Source organism: Bacillus rossius, chromosome 5, assembly GCF_032445375.1.
Source record: "Bacillus rossius redtenbacheri isolate Brsri chromosome 5, Brsri_v3, whole genome shotgun sequence".
Classification (NCBI taxonomy): Eukaryota; Metazoa; Arthropoda; class Insecta; order Phasmatodea; family Bacillidae; genus Bacillus; species Bacillus rossius.
This window is the reverse complement of record NC_086333.1, coordinates 2377846-2390120: the sequence shown is the minus strand read 5'-3', so window position 1 is coordinate 2390120 and position 12275 is coordinate 2377846. Positions and strand designations below refer to the sequence as shown.

The following is a 12275-nucleotide window of genomic DNA, read 5'->3' as shown; positions in this document are numbered from 1 at the left end:
ATTACAAAGAATTCAATAGGAAAGAGTAGGGTGGGCCCCTATTTATTGCATCTAAAATCTCGAGGAAAACTTCACTGTAACAAAATTGCAATTTTGAAATAAGAAAAAAACTGAATTCTCGATTTTGTCTCGATTCTTGAGAATTTTAGTATTTCTGTCTCGATTTCGTCTCGGTTTTTGAAAAGGACTTCTCGCACATCTCTAGTTATAACAGTCAGGTACTGAAAATATTAATTTAATCTTGTGTATTAAAATTACTGGACCAGTAGATTTTACAGTACGGTACTAAGTTGACTAGCGTAGTCGCGGCAGCCATTATTATTTCTTGTGTTTTCTTTTTTCCGACGCAAATTTCTATAACTACACTTCTTACGTTACGTTTACAATTTTATTGTTCTTGAGGTGATTTGTGATGAGCAGGCTTACGTCTTTTAAGTTTTTCAAATGGAGAAAAGATAATGATGACCCAGAACCACCCCAAAAAATGTCTAACGTTTCTTTTGACGAGTAGCATTCTTTCAAGAAAACAGCAACTTCATTCAGCAAGTTTTGTAATGTAGATAGGTAACTTAATTCACATTCGACTTTTTTTTTAATGTCCTATTAAAGAGTTTTACTTACTAAAAATGTTAGGTTATGTCCACCACAAAAATATGTTGACGTCGACCCAAGTGTCTCCCCGGCTCCTTCAGGCCGTCATGCCTCGTCAGCGCCATATCTTGCGTTATTAGTGCAACGGAAGTGTGGGGCTGTGCGATGTGCTATTTTCTTTCAAGGATTTGACATTTATTTTTATTGTATTTATATTTTGTTTTAAATTAATTGTAAATATTTTGTTTTAAATTAATTGTAAATAATTTTAATTTGAAGTTTTATGTATTCTCTGAGCTGTATTTGTTCACCGGGCACCAAGGTCGTGGCTTCCGCCTGTGACCGATCAGCGTGTTCCGCGGGCGCTCGGGCGCGCCAGGCAGGGGAGGAGAGTAGTCGTCATCTGGACTGGAGAGACAGCGGTCACGGGAGCGGCGTTGCTCCGCCCTGGTGGGACAGTCGGTCGTGGTCCCGGCACGTAGAGATGGGTCCAGTCTTGGTTTATCGAGTCGAGCCGAGCCGAGTTGGGTCAGATTGACTCCACTCGAAAACCGAGTCACATATATTATCAAGTTCGAGACTCAAAACACGTTTCGAGTTAAGTACCAGCATCGTGACATTATATCACTTTATTATAGGTTGTCTTAACGTTTTCGCCAAGTCATTAATACAGCAAGAATTGATAATGACCTTCAAACATCACATATCCCGTGCAAACCTAACCTTGCCCGCTACCGTGCTTCGGCGCTATTATAGGTACAAGTGCAACCAAATCTAGGCCTACCTTCATTTATGAACGTGACGTCGTAACGTGATTTTGTCGATAGGGGCGACAGTTTATAGGACAAAATTATGTCACATGACCATTTTATATTTAAAAAAACTTGGAAAACAGCGTGCACTGTTTTCATTTTGCTTTACATCCTGTGTTTACTTCAAATACGGTACCGTATTTGTTTACAAGATACGCCAATGGATTTTCACTGAAGAAAAATTTGTACCAATACCCACATGTATTAATAATCATCACGTTTATCGCGCCCCATTTATTATAACTTGTATAAACAATAGATTTCCGTTACATAAAAATAAAAACACTAAATAATTATATTATAATTTTTAGTAAATAACATCCAAGCCTGAAGCGTGAAAATGGCTGCATGTAAGGCCAGCCAGCCTTGCATTTTCGAACTAAATTTAGCTGTGCTCCACTATGCAGCGCTGCGTGTCAATAACGTTTAAGATAAAATTACTTTCTTTTTGTTTGAATAAAATTTAATAATAACAATGGTTATGCATTTTATTTGCCAATCAGTTACTGATCGCCAAATCAATGCATGAAATATTTATTTATTAATTAAACATATTGATATTCTAGCAGTTGTAACAGTTCCGGGCGAATAATTTTGCCGCAGAAAGTGTATTTACATTGAGAAGTTACGTAGCTGGACGTTTGCAACACTGACTAGTGAGAAGCCAAAAACGGCATACGAATTTCGGCAAAAGTAAATACTGATACAAATATTAAGTGTATTTTACATGGAGAAAAAATCTGAACACGGTGGACCACATAAGCTTAGTTTTTTATATTTAAATAACATAATGATTTGCTAATTAATCATTTAAAATATTTAAATAATGCAGATGCATCTTGGATACACAATTCTTATATCAATGGATGTGTAGTAATATTTTATTTATCATATTTGATGCAAAAAATATATAAAATTATGAAACTCGAACTGACTCGACCTCTTCAAAAATTTTGTGGCTCGAACTGGACTCGACTCGAAATATGAATTGCTAAACTCGGCTCGACTCAACTCGAAGCCAAAAAACCTCAACTCGTCCATCCGGGAGGCAGCGGACGTGTGAGCGACGTCACTCCGGGATGGTAGCATCAGTAGCTTTGAGCTGTTTCGTGCAGGAATGACCACAGTTTTTTCTGTCGCCTAGTTTTCCAGTCGCGACTTAGATACAGTAGAACCCCGATTTGACGAAGTGCTACGGTTACCGAAAATGTTTACTCTAAATCGATGTTTCGTTAAATCCGATTTACCGATTTTCAATGACCCCCGCACTCATAATCGCGTCCCTACGTTTCCATATCGTAAACAGGGTCGACGCTGATATCTTGTGCTGCCATGCTATCTCAGACTTTGTCAACTTTCCATCTTCAACGTTTTTGATCTCGCTCGTACGGCCCCCGGTTTGTACGTACACCTCGGTCGTACATCCAGATTTTCGGAAACCTTGAAAAATGAGGCATTAAATTTAAAAAAAAAATGTTAAAAATATGAAAAGTGTAAGAAATACGTTAAAGTTTATTAAAATACCGTCGCAACCTGCAGCGTTTATAACAAATACGAGCTACATACACATTGCGTCACAGTAAAAAATAAAAAATGGCCTCAAATTGATGGAAATTTATCGTCAATAGCGGGCCGTACGCGGAGAAAGGTCATTGTACTCGGTCAGCTGCTGTTACGGCGCGGCGTAGCCGCCGGCTGGCTCTCTTTGTTTGCTGAGCTGCGCAGCACTTATAAAAAACGTATTCCAAAAAATAAACACCGCGCACAAAGCTCTTACTGAGAATAATAGAGCTGTAGCAAACCGTATGTATTCGGTACTGAGTAACGGGTGCGCCATCTAGTAACGAGTAACGAAACGTTACACACGGCTGCATCTCGTTACTCGCATTTTTGTATGTTTTACGCATGCGCGCGCGTATTCGATGTATTTACGTTACAAATAACGATGTTTGTTTATTAAAGGAATTGTGTGTAGAAAATGTTTGAGATTGGAACAGAAACAACGTAAGAAAGTACTGTTTACAAATTAGAAATATGAAATTATGTTTTTGTTTTTTATTATCGCGTATTTTCACGTTTTTTGTTCTTATCTTAAAAGAGATAATATAAAAAAGCCGCTCTAATGAGATTTAATTGTTTTTGCTTAACAAAAACTGTTAATTATGAAATATTGTTAATTGTTTATATTCTATTTATTATTATTTACGCGACGTCATACTGTTTGCGTACACAATACGACTCGATTCGTTGCTGCAACATAACATAGCTTGTTATGCGGTATCAGAAGTAACGAGTAACGTAACGATACGATAGTAACGAGTACTAATTGTTATAGTAACGAATACATACGGGTACGCTTTTTTTTTCGTTACTTTTACACCTCTATAGAATAATGATAATGGCGTATTGGTGCGACGTGGTCACAAGTTGAAAAAACCTGGAGGATGGGAAAGGGAATATTTGGAAACGTGAGATTATTGCCTAGCACTGTTACTATGCGGGCGTGAGTGGAAGATAACGTGGTGAGTCAAGCCAGGAATAGAGGAGGGGGAGGGGGATGCGGAAAAGAAACCCTTCATGACGTCATGTGTCGCGGACAGTCTATCTATCCAGGCGCGCGCAATGGCATGCACCTACGCAATTCATTTACAGCACCCGGAGTTTTTAAGCAATTTGAACAATTTTTTTTTTTAATTTTTTTGTATTTGGGCAGATGATGTAAATGCACATATTAATATATAGTACCTCCATTCTATTACTGACACCACAGAGTGTATTTTTTAATAATATTCCATTACAATTTACTTTCATTTTTTGGAAATCTATATTATTATTTTAATAAATTGGTGTTTTTTGATGGTTCCTGAAAACCTTTACGTTAAATCGCTGTTTTCGTTAAATCCGTGTTCGCAAAATCGTGGTTTTACTGTATAGTCATTTTCTTATGCATGTCAACACAAGTTTTGCGAGTCATGGATTATTTTTGTAAACTGGACGTTTGCCGTCGCAAGTATTGTTTTCTTACGTGTCTCCCCAGTCTATGTGTTGTACAGTTGGACAGTTATATTATGGAACGTGAGTCATTGCATATTTAAGTCTTTTGCTGCTTGGGTATTTATCGTCACGGGCGGGACGTCCCGTATTTCAGTATAATAAAAGTGCGCGGAACCGGGCTACGGCCTTTAGAGATTGTCACAGGCAGATCCACGGCAGCCCCATGTAAAGTGTTTGTCCTAATGTGCATAATGGACCTGAATTTTTTTTTTTATTATTTTTTTTTTTTTATTTTGGAGACTAGCTCCATCGCCCACGCGGCCCGAACCCCCCTCTACGAACCCCTGAGTAGCCGGCAATAACGAATCAATGTCACGGACTAGTTGACCAGCATACCACAATGTTATGTGGCCTTATGCTGAAGAATGTTCGTCATCTTTATAATATTATATTTTTTTTAATGATGGTTAGTGTACACTGAAAAAGGAATATTTTCTTTTTGAAACTTAGATGGAACTTCTTCATGAATTAAAAGTGTGTGTGTGTGTGTGTGTGTGTGTGAGTGTGTGTCTCTGTCTATACACACACACAGATATATATATATATAAAGAAATTACATGCAAAATGATTTTCTCTAAACTGTTTTCTTTCCTTCATTATTTATTGCATAAACTTTACTTATAAAATGATTTGCAATGTTTTAATAAAGCAAAGCTATATAATGTTTTAATTTCACATATGGCTGAAGAACCTTTCTTTCTCACAATTCAGTTAAGGTCCGGAATGCTGGTCATCGGTTCATTTTAATTCAAAACAATTATTTCTGTATGAGCTTCGATTCGGCTCGGTTCGAAATTTTTTTGCTACGGATCGATTCGGTTCGAAACCAGAGAATTGAGGTAACCCATATCTATTTGGAGCTGTATTTTATGTAGGGGATGATTTCCTGAAATTGCTTTGATTTTATCAAACATATTTTTGGCTCAGTGGTTTTCAACCTGGCGCCTGTGAGTGGTACTTGGTGGAGTATCGGCGTGCGGAATGTGCTGAGTGTTGGTGTTTGGGCAGGAGCGACAGCGCTACGAGCACCCACACAGAGCCTTCACGTTCAGGATGCACGGCTACGAGTCGGTGGTGGGACCGGTGAAGGGCGTCTACAACCAGAGTGTCGGAGCCAACAAGCCTCGCGGCCACTCCCTGCTGGTCGCAGAGCGCCCCAACTTTGTCACCATTCTGGCACTCGGTGAGTTGCTTCAAGTATTCACTAGGGAAAGTAAGGAATACATTAATCCTTAATACCGTAAAATCCGTGTTATTCAAAAGATTCGCTATCAAGGATAAAGATTGTAAGGAAAAATATTGGAGGACAGGGAAATTCAGAAATTCAAACCATACTCAGCATCTGTGCAGTAAAAAATGATAACCTGATTTAGTTCTACAGAATCTATAAAGAAATGTTTTTATTTTGCACCTGCTGCAGTGCTCTAAGAATGTTTGTTTAGCACTTTTAGGAACATTTTTTGCAAGTATAAAATGTTGATATCCTATTGAGAAAAAAAAATTGTTTTTATTTGCCACTATCCATTTTAATGTATTGAAGTGGATAATTTCATGTCTGAGGTCCAGGCCATGCTATTTCTAAACTTCTTACAAATATTTTTTTTATTTAATAGATTTTGACCATAGGTGTCAGCATTGGCCGGTGATGCTTTGGTGTGGCTTTGTTTTTGCTTCAGAATACATAATGTTGTTTCTAGGCCTGTGCGAATATCAGTTTTTTATTTTCAATCAAATACCAATATCAAATTATTCACAAATTTGAATATCGAATTTGAGTATGGTGACAGAAAATTTTTGGAAACCGCTGAAACCAGTTTTTATGAAAAACATCAATTTTTTAAAATCTGTATTCCCAAATTAGTGATTGAATGAGCTCATATTTACATATTTAAACTGTATTTATTCATGAGTTTTCATTGTTAACAGCCACCAATTTATAGTATTTTAGCTAAGCAATATTATAAAAACAGTTTTTTGCTGATTTCATCTGGAATCTTAAACCATTATTTACTTTTATTTAATATATTTTTGAGTCTCATCATCTATTTCCTCATAGATATATACAGGAAGTATGCTGCTACTGTATTGCATGGTGTTTGATCGATTGTGACTCGATTTATACGCCGTTTAAACTATGACGGTTGTTTCTTTTAATGTCCATCTTAATGGAGTGTCAGTGTTTTGTGGTGTTTTCATTAAAACATCGAATAAGGGTATTTGTATTGCAGAAATGACTTTACCTCAACAGAAAACATTGGTATAAGACTTACTCAAAAGGTGTCTAATATTTGTAACGAAACAGATGTTTGTTATTTTGAAGTGTTAGTATTCATGTTAGAATTGAATACAAATAATTTATTATTCCTTTTCAAAAATTTGAATTTTCACACAGGCCTAGTAGTTTCCAAACTGTACTGTGAGTTTACGACAACTACGAGATTTACACAATAATTTTATATTATATTTTAAGACAGTAAAGTAACTCTGAATATTTTGTAAGTGGTTTCCAAGCAACGCTCTGTCAGGTGAGGTTAAATTTTTGTATGGAATTGTGTCGTCTTTATCATGAAATGTTGGTAAAAAGAAGAATAAATGAACCAACTTTGATTTCAAATAATGTTTATTTTTTGCAAAAACTTCACCGTAAGTTCATAAATAACATTCGCCACTGTAATATTCATTAATTTGTTCATCATTTTTTCAAAGTTATATGTAAGTACATATACCACTGCTATAGCCCGTCCCACTCTTAGATTGCAGTACACGGCTTATGGCGCGCGCTGTTGCCAAATCTCTAACACATTACGAATTTCAGGAGATGCGTGTCTTTGTAATTTGGATAGAACAAGAAGCATTTTAAGAAATCATATCGTAATTTATAATATTTTATACTATTACACATATAAATTTGTAATAATGCCACTTTTATGTAAATTTCAAATAAAAACTACCTATTGTAGACGAAATTTTCTTATAGTTTTCTTTTCTGTTCTAAAAATCCCATATATATACCTATATAATTACAGTAGAACCCCTGTCATACACTTTTCAACGGAGGGCACAAAAATGGTGTATGATGCGGGAAAGTGTATGAAAAGGGATGGCAAAAATAATTTTTTTTTTCAATCTAGCATACAAGCACAATGTCAGGTTAAACTTAAATACATAATGTGTAAATAATTGCATTATATGAAAGATATGAATTCATAATTATATATACATATAATAAAACTACCAGAAATGTAAAATACAGTCCATAATCAAGTAAAGCTGACATGAGAAACAGTGGCCTTACAAAATGTTATGAAGTCCTTTCTTGGAGGGCAGGAAAAGTCACCAAGCCTAAATTAGAAATTAAAAAAATTAGGCTATTGTAAAAAGAAAATCAGAAATTTATGCTTGTTTGTTTCTTTTTACAAACAACTTTATGCAACAGAACAATTTTCAATAATATTTTTAACTTGAGAAACGTAAAATACAAAACACTCCGATCGTAAGAAAACAATAACAAACGGGTATATTCAGTTCAAAGATTAATGAATGCACAAAATATGAAATCCATGCCTTGGTAAAGCACGTGCACCATTTTCATAATCATTGCTAGTTTGCGCCACTAGTCTCGCTTGGTGCTGGCCATAGATGCTACTAGCGAAGTGACAGTCTTCCTGATACTATCAATATCTATGGTGGGATAAAGTTATTTTCTTACGTTTGCAAATGTAAACAATGAACGTTTTTCAAAATAAAAGCATTAAAACTTAGTTTATCAGGAGGAATATAACAAAAAAATTTGTGAATTTTGGGCTTTTACGCTTCGTAAAAACGTATGAAACGGGAAATTAATGATTTTATAAGTGTATGTTCCGGGAAAGTAAACCATTGTAAACATAGTACTTTCGGCGGGACCAAAATTAATCGGCGTATGACACGGGAAAATGTATGAAACGGGAACGTATCATCGAGGTTCTACTCTCTCTCTCTCTCTCTCTCTCTCTCTCTCTCTCTCTCTCTGTGTGTGTGTGTGTGTGTGTGTGTGTGTGTGTGTGTGTGTGTGTGTGTCTATATATATATCACATTTTCATGGGCCCGATAAATGCCGTATTTTTGGACAAGTCATGTCCAAAATGATAAATAAAATACGGTAATGGAAATTTTCGGTCGAGTAAGTTATGGGAAAAATCCGAACAATTGGTTCAAAATGGGGAAGATTTTTTGAAAAACAGAAAAATCGCAACAACTCCCATAATATGAATAATATCGAATCCGTTTTAACGTATGATAACTCGGATTACCTAATGCCGAAAAATGTTTTCTAAATACATTTTTGATACGACCAGCCATAACTGCATGGGTTCGAAAATAATTTTCACCGGACAAAAAAACGTAACTGCCTTAGTAGACACATTATCAAATCTGTTTAAATTGTTTGTAATAATATCATAATTATTTTCCAAAACTTTGTCTAAAACAATGTTTAATAAGATGCTTGGTGAGAAGGATAGAAAAATAATTCAAAATTTTGTACCATGATCGCTATTAAATTCCTTCGTATTTATTTCATACATTTTAAATATTATGTTCAAGAATCGATTATAATATTTTTTGTTGACTAAGGAAGCCATGTATTTGAAATTGCTTGTAGGACAGAACCCCACTTATCTAAACACACGGCCCTGTTTCCTCTTACGACGGCAGCGCGCACTCTTGTACTGATAAGACACATCTTTAACAGCTATTTCCACGGAAACTGTAGAAGCAATTGAGATGGCGCTGCTTTTAAAAACTAATTCAATTCATTGTGAACATTTTTCTTGCTTTCGTCCCCCATCTATCTTTAATAGAAAAAAAATTTTCCGCTGGTCAACTTTTTGATGTGTCAGTTTGTGAGAAAATGCATTTCAATATATTAAAAAAATTATTTAATTGAAACCTGTACAGTTTTTGTCTTAACATTTGTTCGGTGGCGTCCTAAGGCATTTATTTACTAATAAAAAAAATCTGAATGAAATACACATGTAGGTTTTTTTTTTTTGATGTGAAACATATCGGAATACTTCAAAACAGTTCGCAGCGAATAAGTTATGTTTTTTAATTTTTTCGGACACTTAAAATATTGTTAAGTATTCAAAATAAGCATTGCGTGATGCGTATTTTGATTCTATACAATATGAAAAAAAGCTTGGTCCAAAAATTAAAATTTTAAATTTCGTTTGATATTTGGCAATGTAGCATGTCTGCTACAGCTCTGGCCTGGATAAGGTTTATGTTGGCAGAAATGGTAGATTTTTTTATAGTTATTTTTTGGCCTGCCTGGTAATAGAAGTTATTTTGATTTACGTTTGTTATATTTGGTTTAACGTAAAAAATATATGAAACTGTAATTTTTATTTAGTCTTCTTAATTTGTTAATTTTTAATGGACTTTAGTTATTATATTGGTCTGGAAGGTTCGAGAGTATCATCGATTGTATCGCTCCGCGGCGAACGCACGTGGCGGAAGAGCTGTGTGTCTGACGTCAGCGGGTCAATATGGAGTGGGTCTGACGTCAGGGGACGAGTGATCAGAGGAGTCGGCCTGTGGGCCTAGCCGGTGGCGGACGTGTCGAAATAAAGCGGGTTGGGCGTGGTGATGCTTCCACTACGAAGCGATTATGAACGGCTTGCCCTTTAAACGGTTGGGGAAGCCGTATACGTAGGACGTGAGTGAGCGATGAAGAGGTTGGTGAATATCGCGAGCATGTTTTAAGGAGGAAATACGTGCGTCGACGACACCTCCGAACCAGCATGACGGGAACTCGTCGCAGCAGAAAATCGCAACTACGGCAACGTCTAATGGTGATGGTTCGCCATTATTTTACGCTCGTGAGTAACTGAGTGTACCAGGTGACCGGACTTCTCGACGTGGAACGCAAGTAAGTGCCAGCCATGCCACCGCCCCATTGACCCTTTTTAGTCGCAGCAAGAAATGATAAAGCGTGGATTTTCCAAATTTAATTAACTTACTACGCAATCTGATTGTTTCAGCAGTTGGTTACTTTCCGCGTGCAAAAAAACTATACTCGACAGACGTTGAAGTGAAAAGACCGTCAGCGTTAGACAATGACTTAAACTGTGAAAGGCCTTTTTGTTTTAAGCCTAAATTTTGGAACTAGATAAATTTTTAAGATATTTATCGGGATGTTAATATGTGTTAATATGTGGTTACATTACGCTTATCAGATGCAAAAGTTTATCCTTTAATATTTATAGTTGTACTATGCCAGGCGCGTCAGAGGTTGTTTTAATATGTTATATATATATATATCTATAGTTAATATTTTTTTTGGGGTATTATATTAATTTTTCGGAGCTCCGAAGTATAAGATCAGAGTATACCGTTGGTAGTAATTGATGAAGTATTTTGTGTATAGTTTAATAGAATTTTTTTTAATATAATACAGTATGTATTGGAAGTGGTTCGCGTCGATTTGTGAGAAATCCTTTTATGATATACTTATCTAACTATTAAATGGTGCCATATAAATTTCTCATTTTTTTTATAACTTGCTGTCCCCTCTCACTGTTCATAATCTTACTAGTAGTGTTGTTGTGTCTGCTATCTGTTTGGATTCAAATATTTTTTTTGGGGGTTTTCCTGCGCTCGCGGTACGAGTCATTAGAGCCTTTTCACGGTGTGGCGAGGCGCGGGAGTTGTACGTGTTGGCTAGGGTCAGGGCCAAAACGTTACAGCAACAACGCACGAAGAAACAAGGACAGTGCTAACGGCAATCGGCGTGTGTTAGAGAGAGTGAGAATGCGCCCATTTACTTCCACACTGCAATCTAAGAGTGGGATGCTCTATAGTCGGAGGAAGCTGTGGCAAAATTCATTGTGTAGTTAAAGACAATGCAAAAAACATGATCAGTGAAGGAAGCCAAATTTGGTCAAGTACGGTGGACTGCTCATACACTCTGATTAGTGATTAGTAATGCATTAATTACTTACACAAAGAAATGTTCAATGAAATTTATTATGGGTCAGGAAGGCGGTTGGTCACTTCAACCACTGAGTTATATCAAACAAGAAATTAAAAGAATTCCAAGACCTGAACAGCCTCCCATCTTACAGTTTACTCCAGGATGAGGTGACGAAATGGATCAGTTCTTACTTGATATTGCAGAGATTCTACAAGTAGAGGAAGGCTATCTATCATTTTCTTGTTTCCTGAACTGATCCTTTCAGTTGCTTCCAGTATTAGAGCTGTTCCACCAAGCCAAACTTGCTGTAAGTATCTCAGAAACAACCGTTTATGAAGTTGTACCATTGAGTATATGTAATGTACAGAAGTTGCAAGCCCAGGTTAAATTTTCTGGCCAGTTTCGCAGAAGAATTGTCGTAGTAGCAAGCTCCGTCACAGCGATCGCTTCAATCGCTGGGTATCTGCAGTACACGCCCCTGGCGGTCTTTGGCTGAACTAGGTTAACCAGCCCAGTCATGCCACCACCACCCTCATCCCCTCACCCAAGTCTTGCTGGATCTAATATCAGCACCGTTAGGCGACCTTGAAGAGAAGCTTTCCTTACCTCTGCCCTGAGAACGATGAAATCCCAAGAGAAGCCAGTGAGTGGAGAAACATTGTACCCGATTAATGTGAAAATTAGCTCCTACAAACATTGTATTGGGCCTACAGTCAGTCTTGCTTTAAGTTATGGTTTCACTATTGAAAGTTAAATACCTATTTTCTTATTTATAACTTTATTCGCATTGATAATTTTATATATTATATAGGATAATAAATGTGCATAGACGTTTTGTCCGAATGTGAGGAACAGTTCACGAG

At 36.5% G+C, this 12275-nt stretch overlaps 1 protein-coding gene across 5 annotated transcripts in view; it reads left to right on the top strand.

The window, feature by feature from the left end:
- LOC134531551 (nuclear factor related to kappa-B-binding protein) overlaps nt 1–12275 on the top strand; it is a 239079-nt gene that overhangs the window by 127752 nt on the left and 99052 nt on the right. For all 5 annotated transcript variants that reach the window (XM_063367243.1, XM_063367245.1, XM_063367247.1 and 2 more), the window contains exon 11: nt 5466–5640. In XM_063367243.1, the coding sequence (XP_063223313.1) occupies nt 5466–5640 (175 nt within the window). The remainder of the gene's footprint in view (nt 1–5465; nt 5641–12275) is intronic.